The sequence below is a fragment of the Haematobia irritans genome, chromosome 1 (genome assembly GCF_050003625.1).
Source record: "Haematobia irritans isolate KBUSLIRL chromosome 1, ASM5000362v1, whole genome shotgun sequence".
NCBI lineage: Eukaryota > Metazoa > Arthropoda > Insecta > Diptera > Muscidae > Haematobia > Haematobia irritans.
Window position 1 is genome coordinate 79,813,852 of NC_134397.1, and position 17,820 is coordinate 79,831,671.

Here is a 17,820-nt window from a genome sequence, read left to right on the forward strand (position 1 = left end):
TTCATTTTCTAGTATTTTCCTGAATTTCTTTTATGTTCTTTTGTTTGCTTATCGAAATGTTAGTTCTTACTCTCTCATAGAATAGCAACCCCTTTGCTTTGTTATTCTGCATTCTCATTTCATCTCATTGTCTATTGTCATTGTTGTTGTAGTAATGCGAGCATATATCTATGTGAGTGTGTATGTGTTTGGCAGCCACCAGATGAACATCTTAATGGTCGTAGATCCTTCTAGCATTGTCTAAGAATGTTCTGGCGTTGCCAGAATATTGTAGTGCTACCAGAATGTTCTCGTATTGCCACACCGTCATATATAAAAGCGCTCGCATGCTGCTAACGAGTCAGTCTTAATTAAAGCGTCAAACGAATAACTTCAGTGTGAACGAATTGTAAAGTGTGAAGTCATAGTAAAATAAATTGTAGATTGTCGTTATTTAAAAGAACTGTGTTTTAATTGTCGGGTAATTAAAAACGCCTAAATATAAAAACGTAACAATTGGTGTCAGAAGTGGGATAATGAAAAAAAATCTACAATGAAGTTTAATGAGCTTCGTGTGGAAGACTTAAAAAAGGAATTGAGCAAACTGGAGCTGCCGACAACAGGCAATAAGGCCCAGCTTCAAAAGCGTCTACTGGAAGAGTTTGAACGGCGTAATATGGACATTGCGACGCACGAATTTGATTATAAGGAAGACATTGATGAGTCAATACTCGTCAATACCAGCAGTGTAGAAACTCCGTCAGTGGCTTCGAGTGTTGTGGATTACACATCAATGCTCAATGTTCTGAGCAAAATGATGGAAGAAAATTCTCTAAAAATGCAAGAGAACTCTAGAAAAATGATGGAAGAAAATTCTCAAAAATGCACGAGAATTCTAGAAAAATGATGGAAGAAAACTCTCTAAAAATGCAAGAGAATTCTAGAAAATTGGAAGAAAAATTCGACGAAAATTCAAAAAAGATTGACGAAAATTCTAGAATTCTAAATGAGAATCTTCAACAAATTGCTGAAGGCATGGAAAAACGTGTGGACCATATCGAAAGCCAAATTGGGGAGCTGGATAAGAAGATTATTTCTGTGGATGAGAAAATTATGGTTCATGATGAGAGGTTTCTACACATTGAAAGAAAAATGTCAGAGCTGGAAATTAAAGGTGGACCAGTGCGCGTTATCGAGGGCTCGAAAACCAAACCTCCTGTTTTCGATGGCTCAACTTCATTTGATGTATTCAAATTCCAATTTGAAATGGTTGCTTCTAGAAATTTATGGAACGACAATGACAAAGCAATTGAACTTCTATTGGCATTAAAGGGCAACGCCTCAAGTTCACAAAGTACGTAAGGCGGAGACTGAGAATGACGAATCAAATTCCGTGATTGATTCTGTGAAAGAAGCCGTTAAGCAGGCAATGCAAGAAATGAAGCAAGAGGCAAATAAATCCCGGATCAAATGCTATAACTGTGATAAGCCGGGACATCTAGCTCGAGAATGCAAAGCACGATACAAAAAGTCAAGGTCCACATCACCATCTCCATTAAACAATAGCCATAAGGTGACCCCACAGTCAAGTGAGTCACCTTTAAACTAAATCGAGCTAGTTCAGCGTGGTAAGAGCTGGCTCCCACAGACGATGGCCCCACCATCTCCATAGCAATAGTTCAACGGAAAAATAACAATTTAACTATTGCGGGTGTTATTAATGGCGACAAGCGTACTTTGACGTTGGATACTGGTGCATCAAAGTCTATCATTAGATCTTATTTAGTAAAAGGAAAAGTTACACCACTGATTGGAGTCAAGCTACGCACGGCTACAGGGGAACCCGCAACCGTATATGGAAAGGTCGCCGTAAAATTAACTATTGCTAACAAATCCGTTACTTATGATTTCATTGTGGCCGATATAGTAGACGAAGTTATAATTGGAGCGGATTTCATGATTGCTTTTGGCCTCAATTTGGATATGAAGCGTCGTGTAGACATGGTGCGATGCCGAAATAACGGTAAACGTGGGATACGACGAGAATACACCTGTCAGACGTTTGACAACGAGCCAGTCAGAGTCTATACCACCGAATGCCGAAGCAATTATATGGGTTTCTATGGATGGAGATTGTGAAGTCGGCCAATTGTGGGTTGTTGAACCAGCAGAAAACAAAAGCAACAACATCTTGATAGCAAATGCCCTGGTAACAACGAACGAAGAGAGACTAATACCAGTTCGTGTCTTGAACTTGTCTGACAATCACGAGCAAATTGTAAAATTTTCTGACATTGGCAAATGTACACCAGCCGAGGCAATAGTCAATTTGGAGGGCAACTCATCAAAGACACATGGAGCAGTAAGAAAACATCTAGAAGCGTATGTCGAGGCTTGGACACGTCATCTATCGCCGTCAGAGAGGAATAAAGCCAAGCAATTGTTGTGGAAAAACGCCTCTGCTTTTGCTTCTGAAAAGGGAAATCAAGGAAGAACATCTGTAGTGAAACATGAAATTAAAACCGCAGAAGAAAGGCCCATAAAACAGGCACCACGAAGTGTTCCCCTGGCAAAAAGAGACGAAGTTCAAAAGCTCATAAAGGAAATGGCGGAGAGTGGAGTGATCGGGCCATCATCAAATCCTTGGTGTTCCCCAGTTGTGCTGGTCAAAAAGAAAGATGGAAGTACCCGATTCTGCGTGGACTACAGAAAACTGAATGATGTCACCAAAAAGGACAGTTATCCGCTTCCACGCATTGATGACACGTTGGACACACTAGCCGGAACAAAATGGTTTTCTACGCTTGATTTGCAGAGTGGATATTGGCAAGTAGAGATCGCCGAGAAAGACAAGGAAAAGACGGCTTTTGGCGTTAATGGCGGTCTCTGGCAATTCAATGTAATGCCGTTCGGGCTCTGCAACGCTCCGGCTACCTTCGAAAGATTGATGGAGCGGGTACTGAAGGGGTTGCACTGGAAATCGTGCTTCATATACTTGGATGACATCATAGTGATGGGCAAAACATTTGACGAGCACCTTAAGAACTTGAAAGGCGTTATCCAGCAATTGTCAGCCGCTGGTCTACGCCTTAACGCAAAGAAATGCTCCCTTTTCCAGCGGGAAGTTAAATACCTGAGTCATCATGTGACAGCAGAGGGCATATCCACCGATGAAGACTAAATCCAAGCTGTCAGAGATTGCCCACGATCCCGAAATCTCCACGAATTAAGAAGTTTCCTTGGGTTATGTACATATTACCGACGATTCGTCCCAAACTTCGCCAGCATCGCCGCTAGTCTCCATAAATTGACGCAAAAAGGTCAGAAGTTCCAGTGGAGCGACGAACAGGAGGATTCATTCCAACATTTAAAAGAACTTTTATGTTCAGCTCCTGTTCTAGCGTATCCTATTCCGGGCGAAAAATTTGTTTTGGATACAGATGCTAGCGCGCATGGTATTGGAGGTGTGCTATCCCAACAGATAGACGGCAAGGAGAAGGTCATCGGATATTTCAGCCGAACGTTGTCCAAGCCCGAAAAGAACTACTGTGTAACGCGACGAGAGCTGCTAGCCGTCATAGAGAGTGTAAAACATTATCATAAATATTTGTATGGACAACACTTCTTGCTCAGGACTGATCACTCAGCTCTACGATGTTTGCTCCAATTCAAGAATCCGGAAGCTCAACTGGCACGTTGGATCGAGAGGCTCCAAAGCTATGATTTCAGTGTCGAGCATAGAAAAGGTGGAAAACACGGTAACGCTGACGCTTTGTCACGTCGACCTTGCAGTATAGAATGCAAGCACTGCTCGAAAGCTGAACATAAGGAGGAGATTGTTGATATTCGGCTGTTATACATCGAATCTGGAGTGGACTGGCCAACAGAACAGCGTAAAGATCCCATTTTGAACAAAATTATTTCGGCAAAGGAAGAGAACAAGAAGCCCAGTAAGAAAGACATCGCAGCCGAAAGTCCACTTATGAAATCATACTGGGCTCAATGGGATAGTTTAGTTCTAGTCAATGGATCCCTGCAACGTAAATGGGAAAGCGAAGATGGCAAGAGCAGCCGAAATTTGATCATCGTTCCAGATTCCAAAATAAGAGACGTTTTGGCAGAGTTCCATAATGGTCCCAGTGGAGATCATCTGGGAATAACCAAAACCGCCGATAAAGTGAAGCAACGATTCTACTGTGTTGGATGCCAGAAATCAATTGCTGAATGGGTAGCCAATTGCGAGAAGTGCATGAAGGCGAAAGGTCCAACAAGGAAAAGTCGAGGTCCTATGCAAGAATATAGACCAGGAGCCCCGTTTGAAAGAATAGCAATGGACGTGACAGGCCCTTTCCCAGTAAGTGATTCTGGAAACCGTTATGTCCTTGTGGTCATGGATTACTTCAGCAAATGGCCGGAGGTGTATGCAATTCCAAACCAAGAGGCAAAAACGATTGTGGATGTTGTCAACAAAAACTGGATACGTCGCTACGGTGTGCCGTCCGAGATTCACTCAGACCAGGGAAGAAATTTTGAATCGGCCATATTCAAAGAGATGTGTGAATCCCTTGGTATCAAGAAAACGAGGACTACACCATTACATCCACAATCCGATGGCATGGTAGAAAGGTTTAATCGCACTCTGGAGGAACATCTTCGAAAAGTAGTGGACAACGGCCAGAGGGACTGGGACGAGCATATACCAAATTTTTTGCTGTCGTATAGATCTGCCATTCATGATTCCACCTCTCGAACACCGGCCAATGTTCTATTCGGAACTGAGTTGAAGTTGCCTGGAGATCTGATATTCGGCGCTAAACCTAATGAGCTCGCCATGGAAGAAAACAGAAACGACATCCCAAACACTTTCGGCGAAGTTCACGAATCAGTGCGCAACAAAATAAAAATGGTCAGCAACAGAATGAAGGCGAGATACGATCGTGCTGTAAATACTGAGGGCTTCCAAGAAGAAGAATTGGTTCTGCTATTTAACCCGCAACGAAAGAAAGGATTGTGTCCTAACCCTGCCAACATTTTTTGAATTTGGGGGCGCTTCAGAGAATCCCCACTACGTCGAAAACAGTCGTATACGATATCCAAAACTCCTCGGAAAAGCGCCATCACTATTGAGAAATTGTACCACGCCAAGTTACTACAAAAAAGTATCGCATGAGTGCAATTATTAGGAGCCCTTCTGGATACATTTAGAAGGACGCCAATAAGAGCCCCTTCAAATAATCAGACAAAGTGCATTTTAAGATAGTTGTAAAAGAATCATTGTGGTCAAGTAAAACACGATTGTTTAGAAGTTTATTAATTTTATGAAACATTTATAAATTCTCATAAATATAACATTTATACGGCTATCACATCACATTTAACACATTTTTATGCATTAATAAGAGATTGATGTTGAGTTACAAGTTGTAAGTTAAATGTTGTAGCGTCTATCAGCCAGTACTTTTATTCCCAATGGAGGCAGCGTGTCTGGAAAATATTTGAAAAACTATCACTTTATTCCATTTGGAAAGTCAAAATTTGTTCACCAATTTACTTTTAACAATTTTAAGCGTAATAACTATGTTTTCAGCACTTTATTTTCGTTTTCATTGAAATAAATTATAATAAGCCAGTTGCGCTTGGTGTTTCGCAAAATATAAAATGGCTCTTGTGACAATAGTGATGGCAAAATACTTTCATGCGAATAGTGATGGCAAAATACTATCACAGTTGGCGATTGTTGCAGTGTCACTTACGAGTCTGTGGTAGCGATGAGGATGAAATGGAACATTGAAATGCTGGCAGGGAAACTGCAAACACAGTGGGAAGGCCCATACAAAGTCATCAAGAAGATCAATGATGTTGTATACCGGATTCAGAAGGACGTCAGCGCTAGATCAAAGATGAAAGTTGTACATCTGGAACGATTGGCTCCTTACGGAACAGGTTCTGTGCCTGTTCGAACAGACTTAAGCGGGAGGCAGTGTTACGAATTTCATAATTATAGATAGAAGTTTATTTAAATTAGTTTCCGTTAATTTAAAATTTCAAATTGTAACGATAAAATTTCGCTATCACTTGTTGGAATCATCTATTCATTTTCTAGTATTTTCCTGAATTTCTTTTATGTTCCTTTGTTGCTTATCGAAATGTTAGTTCTTACTCTCTCATAGAATAGCAACCCCTTTGCTTTGTTATTTTGCATTCTCATTTCATCTCATTGTCTATTGTCATTATTGTTGTTGTTGTAATCATGCGAGCATATATCTATGTGAGTGTGTAGTGTTTGGCAGCCACCAGATGAACAACTTAATGGTCGTAGATCCTTCTAGCATTGTCTAAGAATGTTCTGGCGTTGCCAGAATATTGTAGTTCTACCAGAATGTTCTCGTATTGCCACACCGTCATTTATAAAAGCGCTCACATGCTGCTAACGAGTCAGTTTTAATTAAAGCGTCAAACGAATAACTTCAGTGTGAACGAATTGTAAAGTGTGAAGTCATAGTAAATAAATTGTAGATTGTCGTTATTTAAAAGAACTGTGTTTTAATTGTCGGGTAATTAAAAACGCCTAAATATAAAAACGTAACAATACGACTTGTCGGCGATGACTAAATAATCGGTAAATGTGTTATCGATCCCATAAACATGCAGCAGTATCGATTATGGCTTCGGACTTAACTATAATGTGCACAATATATGGGATATGTTCGACACGAGCACTGTCGTCCGGAATAACTGATACTCTGTAAAGGCCATAAGTCTATTTGTAGTTTCTGTTTGGAGCGAATAGAAACGCGTGTGATCAGCTTAAAGCCTAGTACTAAGATAATTATAGATAGAAGTTTATTTAAATTAGTTTCCGTTAATTTAAAATTTCAAATTGTAACGATAAAATTTCGCTATCACTTGTTGGAATCATCTATTCATTTTCTAGTATTTTCCTGAATTTCTTTTATGTTCTTTTGTTGCTTATCGAAATGTTAGTTCTTACTCTCTCATAGAATAGCAACCCCTTTGCTTTGTTATTTCGCATTCTCATTTCATCTCATTGTCTATTGTCATTATTGTTGTTGTTGTAGTCATGCGAGCATATATCTATGTGAGTGTGTATGTGTTTGGCAGCCACCAGATGAACAACTTAATGGTCGTAGATCCTTCTAGCATTGTCTAATGGCGTTTTCTTTTCTTGTAAAAAATGCACACTTTTTTTACATTTTGCCCGGAAAATGTACTCTTTAGGTTCTTTTCTAAAAAAACAGGCAAAAGTGCGAAAAGGCTTCGAATTCTGTTGTGAAAATAGCGCCACGCATAGAGGCAAATTACGGGCATTTTCAGCACTGCCAACAAACGAGAGTGCTGCGATTGCCCTGTTTCCTTCTTTGAATTCTTTTCTGCCCGCTGAAATGATAACAATTTTTTAGGTTTCTGGTAACATTTTAAAAATGCGCATTTTGTACAGACAAAATGAAGGCAAAGCACTTTTTTCAGAAAAGAAAACACCATAAGAATGTTCTGGCGTTGCCAGAATATTGTAGTTCTACCAGAATGTTCTCGTATTGCCACACCGTCATATATAAAAGCGCTCGCATGCTGCTAACGAGTCAGTTTTAATTAAAGCGTCAAACGAATAACTTCAGTGTGAACGAATTGTAAAGTGTGAAGTCATAGTAAATAAATTGTAGATTGTCGTTATTTAAAAGAACTGTGTTTTAATTGTCGGGTAATTAAAAACGCCTAAATATAAAAACGTAACAATACGACTTGTCGGCGATGACTAAATAATCGGTAAATGTGTTATCGATCCCATAAACATGCAGCAGTATCGATTATGGCTTCGGACGTAACTATAATGTGCACAATATATGGGATATGTTCGACACGAGCACTGTCGTCCGGAATAACTGAAGTCTGTAAAGGCCATAAGTCTTTTTGTAGTTTCTGTTTGGAGCGAATAGAAACGCGTGTGATCAGCTTAAAGCCTAGTACTAAGATCACGTTTTCGCACGAAAAACTGTTATACTCCATACAAAAGCCGTTTGTGCGAAATATCTGCGAAATCCTTGTTTTGAGCTTTTTGAACATATATTGAAGCAACCCTGGAAATTTCGCACGAAAAAATAGGCAGGCATATTATTTCGCATAAATAAGTTCACAACCCTGTGTTTGGAGCCCCACTCTCGGTGATAAATGCTCATATTCATTTTTCGCAGAAACGAACTTAATACTAAGCATAAAGGTAAAATTACATACCATGCGTTCAATGCGTTAAATGCGTCCGATGATTGAAGAGTTGAAATTTCTCTTTTCTCGAATAGTCTGCCACAAACAGAAAATATCAACCCTTCCATCAACGCACGGATTGACGCATGGTGTGTAATTCAACCTTAACAGTACCTTAATATTATTAACAAAGGAATTACGTTAATTTATAAGTTGCAATTCTGCTATATTCGCCTGATGCTCCAACGTCTATCAGTTTTTATTCTTTATGGAGGCAGCGTGTCTGGAAAATATCACTTTATTCAGAGTTTTTTCCCCAGTAAAATCTTGCAAACCATAGCATACGTTATTGGTAAACATAGCTCCAATACAATGTACATGTTCCGCAACTATAATTGGAAGTTAAAAAAAGATATGTTTTTTGTTTTTAATGTTTTAGAAGCTGTGAATGTGCAAATAGTTATTGGATTTCGTTCGAGAATTTTTCAGCAATTTGAAGCAGAGAGAGTTAAACACACTCTTGCTCTTTTGTTAGTTTTTACTGGAAAAGTACGCGAACAGACCTATTATATGTTATACTGGAAATAGGTGAACAGACATTAAGTAGTTTCATCATGGTGTAATTTTGCTAAAGTGTGCCGTCTCTAGACGATTTTTTCATCAAGACGCCGGAAATGTTGGATCGACTTCGGTCTCTGTTCGTGTGTGTTTGTATGCTCGTTCGTGAATGCCTGTCGCTTCGGTAGCAAAAATCTATCCAAAATATTAAAGAAAAAAAAACGAGGCACGCATATAGAATAGTGCAAAATAAATATATAGTGTATATCTTAAAATTTCTACAAAACAGAAGCTGCAGTCTTATGGGCGAGAAACTAAATTAGTAGTGCTGAAAACAAACCCACCAACTTATCAAACGAACGAAGACGACCAAGCGCAGCTGAAAAAAATATAAAAAATAAAAGCGCAGAGAACAAAAGAAGAAAATATGGTTGACATAATAAATATTGACAGCATCATTTCACGACTGTTGGAAGTCCGTGGGGCTAGGCCAGGTAAAAGTGTACAATTGACTGAAAGTGAGATACGCGGATTATGCCTTAAATCGCGTGAAATATTTTTATCCCAACCTATATTATTGGAGTTGGAGGCCCCATTAAAAATATGCGGTGATATTCATGGGCAATACTATGATCTGCTTCGCTTGTTTGAGTATGGAGGATTCCCACCCGAATCAAATTATTTGTTTTTGGGCGACTATGTTGATCGCGGCAAACAATCATTAGAAACTATCTGTTTGCTTTTGGCCTATAAGATCAAATATTCTGAAAATTTCTTTTTGTTGCGTGGTAATCACGAATGTGCCAGCATCAATCGTATTTATGGCTTCTATGACGAATGCAAACGTCGGTACACAATTAAATTGTGGAAAACCTTCACCGATTGCTTCAATTGTTTACCAGTTGCAGCAATTGTAGATGAAAAAATATTTTGCTGTCATGGCGGTTTGAGCCCCGACCTCTCAACGATGGAGCAGATACGTAGAATCATGCGCCCCACCGATGTACCCGACCAGGGCCTTTTGTGCGATTTGTTGTGGTCTGATCCAGATAAGGATACAATGGGATGGGGAGAGAATGATCGCGGTGTCAGTTTTACATTTGGCGCCGAAGTTGTTGGAAAATTCTTACAGAAACACGAGTTTGATTTGATCTGCCGTGCCCATCAGGTTGTGGAAGATGGATATGAGTTCTTTGCCAAACGACAGTTAGTAACACTATTCTCTGCACCCAATTACTGTGGAGAATTCGACAATGCAGGAGCCATGATGTCGGTGGACGAAACCCTGATGTGCTCCTTCCAAATTTTGAAACCAGCTGATAAGCGTAAAAAGTAAATCTACTACAAAGATAAAAAAGTACGTCGAAATCTTCCTTCTCCCTCGGCTATATACATCTTCACCGAATGAAAACAAAAAATCCTTAAATTGTCATATTTTTATAACACAAACCGTTGATTTATATACATACGTCATTTTATTATATTAAACTTTTTTGACTTACCAAATACTTTGATAACGATTTTCAAGCCAATTGTTTTTCAGAAACCGGAACGTTTAATTCAATTATTAGATGTCACGTCTGAGTTTCAAAATAGGCGGGTAGGAAGACAAAAATATCTATTGTAAACTATCCAAAATTGAACACTTTAATATTTGTCAACTTTTAAATATATACAAAATTGCAAAAAGGATATTAACAAAATTGTTTTATGTCATGTGTGCATTACAAATTATAAAACCCATATACATTTTACTTGAAATTAATTTTGCATCTACCCTGTCCTGAAACTGTATTAATGTATGAAACTACAACATAAATATCCTTTGTATTATGAATAAAATAAAATAACAATATGAACTGATAGTAATCGCAATATTATATACACTGTTGATATACGCACTTAAGGTAGGTACATGCCATGGTAATTTTATTCGTTTTTTTTTAGAGCAAAGCAATTTACTGAATTCATCCAGAGATTCACTTATAAATGACATTGTTTAATACGCAGTTGTATCCGAATTTGTTGATTACCATCGTTCAATTTCCTTGTATATTCACAGATCTTATGAAACGTCAGGAAATAGTTAAAACTTAAAAAGGACGTCGTTCTAGGTTAATTGTACTTGTAATTATAAATAAATAAATTGCCTCAAAAAGCATGATCTAAAGCTTGATGCACATAAACGGAGCAATATCGAAAATATATTTTTTGGCTGAAAGGTTATTTGAATTATATCTTATTTTATCTCATCACATCTGCTTAGATCTAAAGGGGCCAATTTTGTGATCTAATCATATGTAATTATTTACACGGTTATCTAAATCCTTAAAAATTTAAATTTCTACGTTCCCGATTACTTAAATGTTGGGTTATGTGATCTATATAGCTATAATGTAATAACTAAGCTTTGCAATGAAAATAAAACGCGAAATTGCGAATAGAGAATAAATACGATCCGACATAGCAGCTGTCAAAATTTGTATTTAAAAAAAGTAAAATTTACGGGCTCTATGAATTTCAGGATAAATAGGCACTCAAAAATAAAATATGAATCAATATGCACCATCTTATATGACATTATTGCTTAATTCGAGTAAAAAAATTGGGAAAATCTGTAAATATAGTTTAAATTCATTTTAAATTGACCCTTATTTCGAATGAAATGCATCGTAAGGGCGCAAATTCAAGCTCAATATAAAAATCGATGGATTTATTATAAATAGAATTATAATTTCAGTCATATCTCAAAAATTGTGCCTTACCGATGCTCTGAGGTTTCATAGTCTGAGGTAATATTTCGAAGATATATTGTTCAAAAAGTAGCCGTGGAAACAAACTGGTTTTCGGCTGGGACACCGAATATAATTGTAGTAAGTACTTGTAAAGTGAAAATCAAAAAAGATGGTGAAAATATGTACAACTTTTGCCAAATCTCATATAATAATGAATCCCAAATTATTAAAAACAAGTAAAGTCTAAAGTAGAGCGGGGCCAACTATATTATACCCTTCACCACTATGTAGAGCAAAGTTTCTGTTAACATCTCAACTACTTCAAATTTGTTGGAACTTATTATCAAGGTTTATATTCCCATATACAAATATTTATATCTTAACCGATTTGGAGGCAATTTGTTATACTTCTACAAAATCTCCAAAATTAAAATTTAAATCGGCTAACGCCCTGAGATGAAACAATGTTAGTACAAAATATGGGAAATATAAAGCTAGAACAATTGTATAAAAGAGCATTTATGATTTATCGGGCGATACATATGTATTCGAGTATTCGATATGGAATCAAAGTGACTGAATTGTCATGGTTTAGAAGTTATCTAAGCAATAGAACGCAGAGAAAAAAGTGTCGAAATTACATATCAGCTCCAATATCTAATGTATTTGGTGTACATCAAGGTGCAGTTCTTGGAACTCTTCCCTTTCTCATATATATAAATGATTTAGAAAAAGTTGTTGCAAACTCAAAAGTATGAATGTTTGCTGAAGATACTCTGTTTTATGTAAGTGGAGAGGATGCAGAAGAATGTGTGCGAAAAGTAAATGACGACCTTAAAGGAATTGAAACGTATTTAAAGATGAACAAGATTAAGATTAATACAATCAAAACAAAAGCAATGGTATTAAACGGGAGTCCTACGCAAACTATTTGTATGGAAGGAGTAGAAATAGAAAAAGTAGAAGAAATCAAATATTTGGGAGTAATAATTGACAAACATCTGAAATTCGAAGCTCATTTTAGCTATTTGTAAAAAGATAGCCAAAAAGATATTCTTTTTAAGAAGGATTCGTAATCAAATATCAACTATTTCTGATATAAATATATATAATACCACAATTAAGCCGCACTTTGAATATTGTTCAACGATATTGTTCATGGGAACATTACAATGGAAAGGTCAAGTAGATATTTATACATATAATTGTACTTAAAAAATAGCATAAATATTGCTAAAAATGAAATCAATCAATCAATATCAAACTAGACACACATAAATAGCATATTAACTATATTCTCTTTGGAGAATATCGAGTCAATTGGAGGAAAATCACATTGAAAATGGGTCTAAAATATGAAACATTCTACCATATTTCCCCAACTCTGGCGTACATATATATGGGAGCTATATCTAAATCAGAACCGATTTTGACCAAATTTTACATATATAGTTAGAATAAGAATTCAGTTATCTCTGCACAATTCACGTAAATCGGAGTATAACTTAGGCCTCCGTGACCATACAAGTGTAAATCGGGCTAAAGATATATATGGGAGCTATATCTAAATCCGAACCGATTGGTCTGATTTTGTCGTATTTTACGAGAGCCACCAAACATCTGGCTGTGCGAAATTAAAAAAAAAACGTTGATAAATACATTAGTTATGACCAGATTGGTGATAAATATATATGACAGCTATATCGGAACCAATTTTTTCAAAATCAATAGCGATTGTCTTTGAGCCAAAGAAAAACTGTGCCAAATTTGAGGACGATCGGACTTAACTATGAGCTGTACTTTGCACACAAAATTACATATACAGACAGACGGACATCGCTAAATCGACTCTGAATCTAATTCTAAGACGATCGGTATACTAAACGATGGACTCAGACTTTTCTTGGTGTTACATACAAATGCACAAACTTATTATACCCTGTACCACAATAGTGGTGAAGGGTATAAAAAGTAACCGTGAAAAATATGATTTTCACTCGGAATCATTAACGTAACACTATTTAGAATTACCGAAGATTTAGACATTTCAGACATTTATTTAATACTATTTATCAATACAAATAAACTCCGAATACGGTACAAACGCAGAAAATACTAGCGTTGTTAAATATATCGGACGTTTGCGAATCTGATTCGGCATCCCAACAGCATTTGGCATAATAGTGGCATCCGGCGCCCAGTTGCTGCCCCAACATTACTTGGACCACATACTTGTACCGAGGCATAATTAAGCGACTCCTAATAGTAGTATTAATGGTGTCCGCAATATCTTTTGTCCACTGACGAACATCGTCCGCATTATACGTCTTTCCTAATAAATAATAAATTCAAACATTTGAAAACACTTTTACGTCATTCGTAAAATACTACCTTGCAATTTCTCTATCAGAACTTCATGGATTATTTCCTTTATTTTAATTCCCTTGAAAGTTTCGCCCAGAGATGGCTTAAGTTTGTAAGATGTCGGGGTATCCCTACATGGTGGCTCCTCCGTTTCCATTTTAATTATTTACCCGTTCATTTCATTCGGTTGCCGCGGTGACTTGTTTGACTACACCGCATTTGACAGACGGTTATCAGACATCAAAGACTTTCCAGATCATGGTTGCCAGATTTTTTCGAAAGAGATCGCCAATAGGGCTGTTTTCTTTTAGCACTGGATGCAACATTTGTATGGGCTATCCAGAACATCGTTGCACTGGTGTCCTATGCAGAACATCTCATCAGTGCAAGTCGCGCCGATGTTGCGACGCTTCTTCGATTCACAATAGCAATTTATTGTGACTATAGAAAAACATGAAATTCAAAGTGATACCATAGACCAATTAAATATAGAGACATGTATAGAATTTTATATGCTGTTACAATATTTGGTGTTCATCAAGAAAACAAAGGAAAGAAAACAAATTAAAGCCAAAGTAAAAAATCACTCAATTGCAGACGAAAAAGAGTCATCTACGGTGTGCAGACAAACTACAGCGCTGTGAATTCACTTTCGTTGTCTATACCTTCCTTGGCCTATGGTGATACAGTGTCATAACCCTGCCAACATTTTTTGAATTTGACGAATTTGAATCTGAGAATCCCCACCACGTCGAAAACAATCGTATACGACATCCAAACCTCGTCGGAAAAGTGCCGTCACTATTGAGAAATTGTACCACGCCAAGTTACTACAAACAAGTATATACGGCCGTAAGTTCGGCCAGGCCGAAGCTTATGTACCCTCCACCATGGATTGCGTAGAAACTTCTACTGAAAATTGTCATCTACAATCGAATAATTTGGGTTGCGGTAACACTTGCCGATGGCAAGGTATCTTACAAGTTCCTAACACCGTCTTCTAAATTACAAGGTATTCCATACGTAGTATATATTACTAAAAAAAGGCCGATTAAATGCGTATATAATTAAGTTTAAAGTTTCTATAGAAATAAAATTTTGACAAAATAAAATTTTGACAACATTTTCTATAGAAGTAAACTTTGGAAAAAATTTTCTATAGAAATAAAATTTGGAAAAAATTTTCTATAGGAATAAAATTTTGACAACATTTTCTATAGAAATAAAATTTTGACAAAATTTTCTATAGAAATAAAAATTTTACAAAATTTTCAATAGAAATAAAATTTTTACAAAATTTTCTATAGAAATAACATTTTGACAATGTTTTCCATAAAAATAAAATTTTGGTAGATTATTTTTGGCTCGAGTGGCAACCATGAATATGAACAGATATGGACCAATTTTTGTGTGATTGGGGATCGGCTATATATAACTATAGACCGGTATGGACCACTTTTGGCATGGATATTAGCGGCCTTATACTAACACCACGTTGCAAATTTCAACCGGATCGGATGAATTTTGCTCCTCCAAGAGGCTCCGGAGATCAAATCTGGGGAACGGTTTATATGGGGGCTATATATAATTATGGACCGATATGGACCAATTTTTGCATGGTCATTAGAGAACATATACCACCACCATGTACCAAATTTCAGCCGGATCGAATGAAATTTTCGTTTCTTAGAGGCTCCGCAAGCCAAATCGGGGGATTAGAGAACATATACCACCACCATGTACCAAATTTCAGCCGGATCGAATGAAATTTTCGTTTCTTAGAGGCTCCGCAAGCCAAATCGGGGGATCGGTTTATATGGGGGCTATATATAATTATGGACCGATGTGGACCAATTTTTGCATGGTCATTAGAGAACATATGCCAATACCATGTACCAAATTTCAGGCGGATCGGATGAAATTTGCTTCTCTTAGAGGCTCCGCAAGCCAAATCGGGGGATCGGTTTATATGGGGGCTATATATAATTATGGACCGATGTGGACAAATTTTTGCATGGTTGTTAGAGACCATATACTAACACCATGTACCAAATTTCAGCCGGATCGGATGAAATTTGCTTCTCTCAGAGCGATCGCAAGCCAAATTTGGGGGTCCGTTTATATGGGGGCTATACGTAAAAGTGGACCGATATGGACCAATTTTTTGCATGGTTATTAGAGACCATATACTAGAGGTCTGCACAATTGCATTTGTAAATGCAGAGTACACGTGTACTTGCTAAATGAGTACATCTATTTGATAGAGTCGCAAAACAATTGGTACACATTTTAATGAACACCAAAAGCCACGAGTAACTTCTTGTTGCTACTCTGACGTCGTCATTACCAACAAACACATATTCCTCTTTCTCTCTTATTGAAGTGTACTCAAAGTGATCACGTCGAGTATGTTGCGAGAACAAATCTTCATAGAGTACTCCATGTACCATGTGCAGTTTCAGAAATACAAGAAAACAGTTAATCTCCATAATATATGTTTTCGGATTGATATAAAGAACGGCAAACGTTAAGGTAAGCGTATGACATACATAAATATATGAAATATGTGATATACATACATATCTATGATTAATAATAATGGAAAGTTTTGCTTCGCACATAACTGAGCAATACTTGTGGTACCACGTGAAGTGAAGAGAATCCATGTTGTACTTTTTCTCAAGTACTTACATTTTTATTGTTCCTTTTTTTCGGAACACATATTGTTTCGGATAAGTACTTGGTGGTATTTGAAAAGCAAGTGTTCTCTTCACTTCACTACTTGCGCTCTGAGAGAAAGACAGTGTATGTACTATATTCGACAGCGAATTGCATACATGTAGTGAAAAGTTATTCGATGCAGACCTCTACCATATACTAACACCATGTACCAAATTTCAGCCGGATCGGATGAATCGATCCGACACACTATAAGATTCTTTACAAACACCGACATTCCGTCCGGAATAACTGATAGTCTGTAAAGCGCATTAGCAAAGACCAAGGAAGGTATAGACATATCAAGTGAATTCACAGCACTGTAGTTTGTCTGCACACCGTAGAGGGCTCTTTTACGTCTACAATTGAGTGATTTTTTTAATTTGGCTTTAATTTGTTTTCTTTCCTTTGTTTTTTTGATGTAACACCAAATATTGTAAAAGCATATAAAATTCTATATATCCACACCTTTTTGGTAATGCAAATTAGTGTTGTAATTTTTTATTACTTTTGACTACTCGTTACTTTTGAATTAAGTACTCGTTACTACTCGTTACTTTTATAAAAAAAAATAAAAAAGACATTGTGGGCACTTTTAATAATATCTTCCTCTTTTTTAAATTTAAAAACAGTATAGAAAAGCAAATTACATTATCCAATTTTATTCTAGTGTTATAAAATGTGGTGTTGTAGATATATGGGTCTCGTTAGAAAAAGATTTTCACCAATCATTCAAATTTTTAGAGCCAATTTCGTATTCACTATTTGGTATTTTTTCGTCAGGGTATATCTAAATGACATTGTGTATTACTGATGCTTGCAATTTGCCAACTTTTTAAATCCACCATTGACAGTGGATGAAAATATTAAGCGATCATTTTTATCGTGAGACCCAATGTTGAAATTTTCCAAGGGTTTTTGAATAAGCTTGGTACCTTCTCTGAAAACAATTGGTTTGAACCAGCTGAAGTCAACGACATTATTATTCATACTATTCGCATGAGACGTGATCCATGTGATGCTTTAAATTATAGCTCCCATCTACACCCAATGCAAATTTTTATACCCTTCACCACTACTGTGGTACAGGGTATAATAAGTTTGTGCATTTGTATGTAACGCCAAGAAGGAGTAATCATAGACCAACCTTTTAGTATACGGATCGGCTTAGAATTAAATTCTGAGTCGATTTAGCGATGTCCGTCTGTCTGTCTGTCTGTCTGTCTGTCTGTTGATGTATTTTTGT

General features: G+C 37.0%; 2 protein-coding genes and 1 long non-coding RNA gene across 3 annotated transcripts; 1 reads left to right on the forward strand and 2 right to left on the reverse strand.

Moving 5' to 3' along the window:
• Nucleotides 1–5,253: 5,253 nt before the first annotated feature.
• On the reverse strand, nt 5,254–5,647 carry LOC142239453 (uncharacterized). The gene is made up of 2 exons (XR_012723039.1): nt 5,531–5,647; nt 5,254–5,463 (listed from the first exon to the last, which is right to left on the reverse strand). It is a non-coding gene; the product is annotated as an uncharacterized LOC142239453 (long non-coding RNA).
• Nucleotides 5,648–8,891: 3,244 nt separating this feature from the next.
• On the forward strand, nt 8,892–10,626 carry Pp1-87B (Protein phosphatase 1 at 87B). Its single transcript, XM_075290923.1, has one exon. It carries the CDS (start codon nt 9,185–9,187, stop codon nt 10,091–10,093), a length of 909 nt encoding a protein of 302 aa, XP_075147038.1. The 5' UTR covers nt 8,892–9,184; the 3' UTR covers nt 10,094–10,626.
• Nucleotides 10,627–13,519: 2,893 nt separating this feature from the next.
• Nucleotides 13,520–14,088, reverse strand: LOC142221266 (dynein light chain Tctex-type protein 2B). The gene is made up of 2 exons (XM_075290925.1): nt 13,884–14,088; nt 13,520–13,824 (listed from the first exon to the last, which is right to left on the reverse strand). Exons 1-2 carry the CDS (start codon nt 14,011–14,013, stop codon nt 13,565–13,567), a joined length of 390 nt encoding a protein of 129 aa, XP_075147040.1. The 5' UTR covers nt 14,014–14,088; the 3' UTR covers nt 13,520–13,564.
• Nucleotides 14,089–17,820: the final 3,732 nt, after the last annotated feature.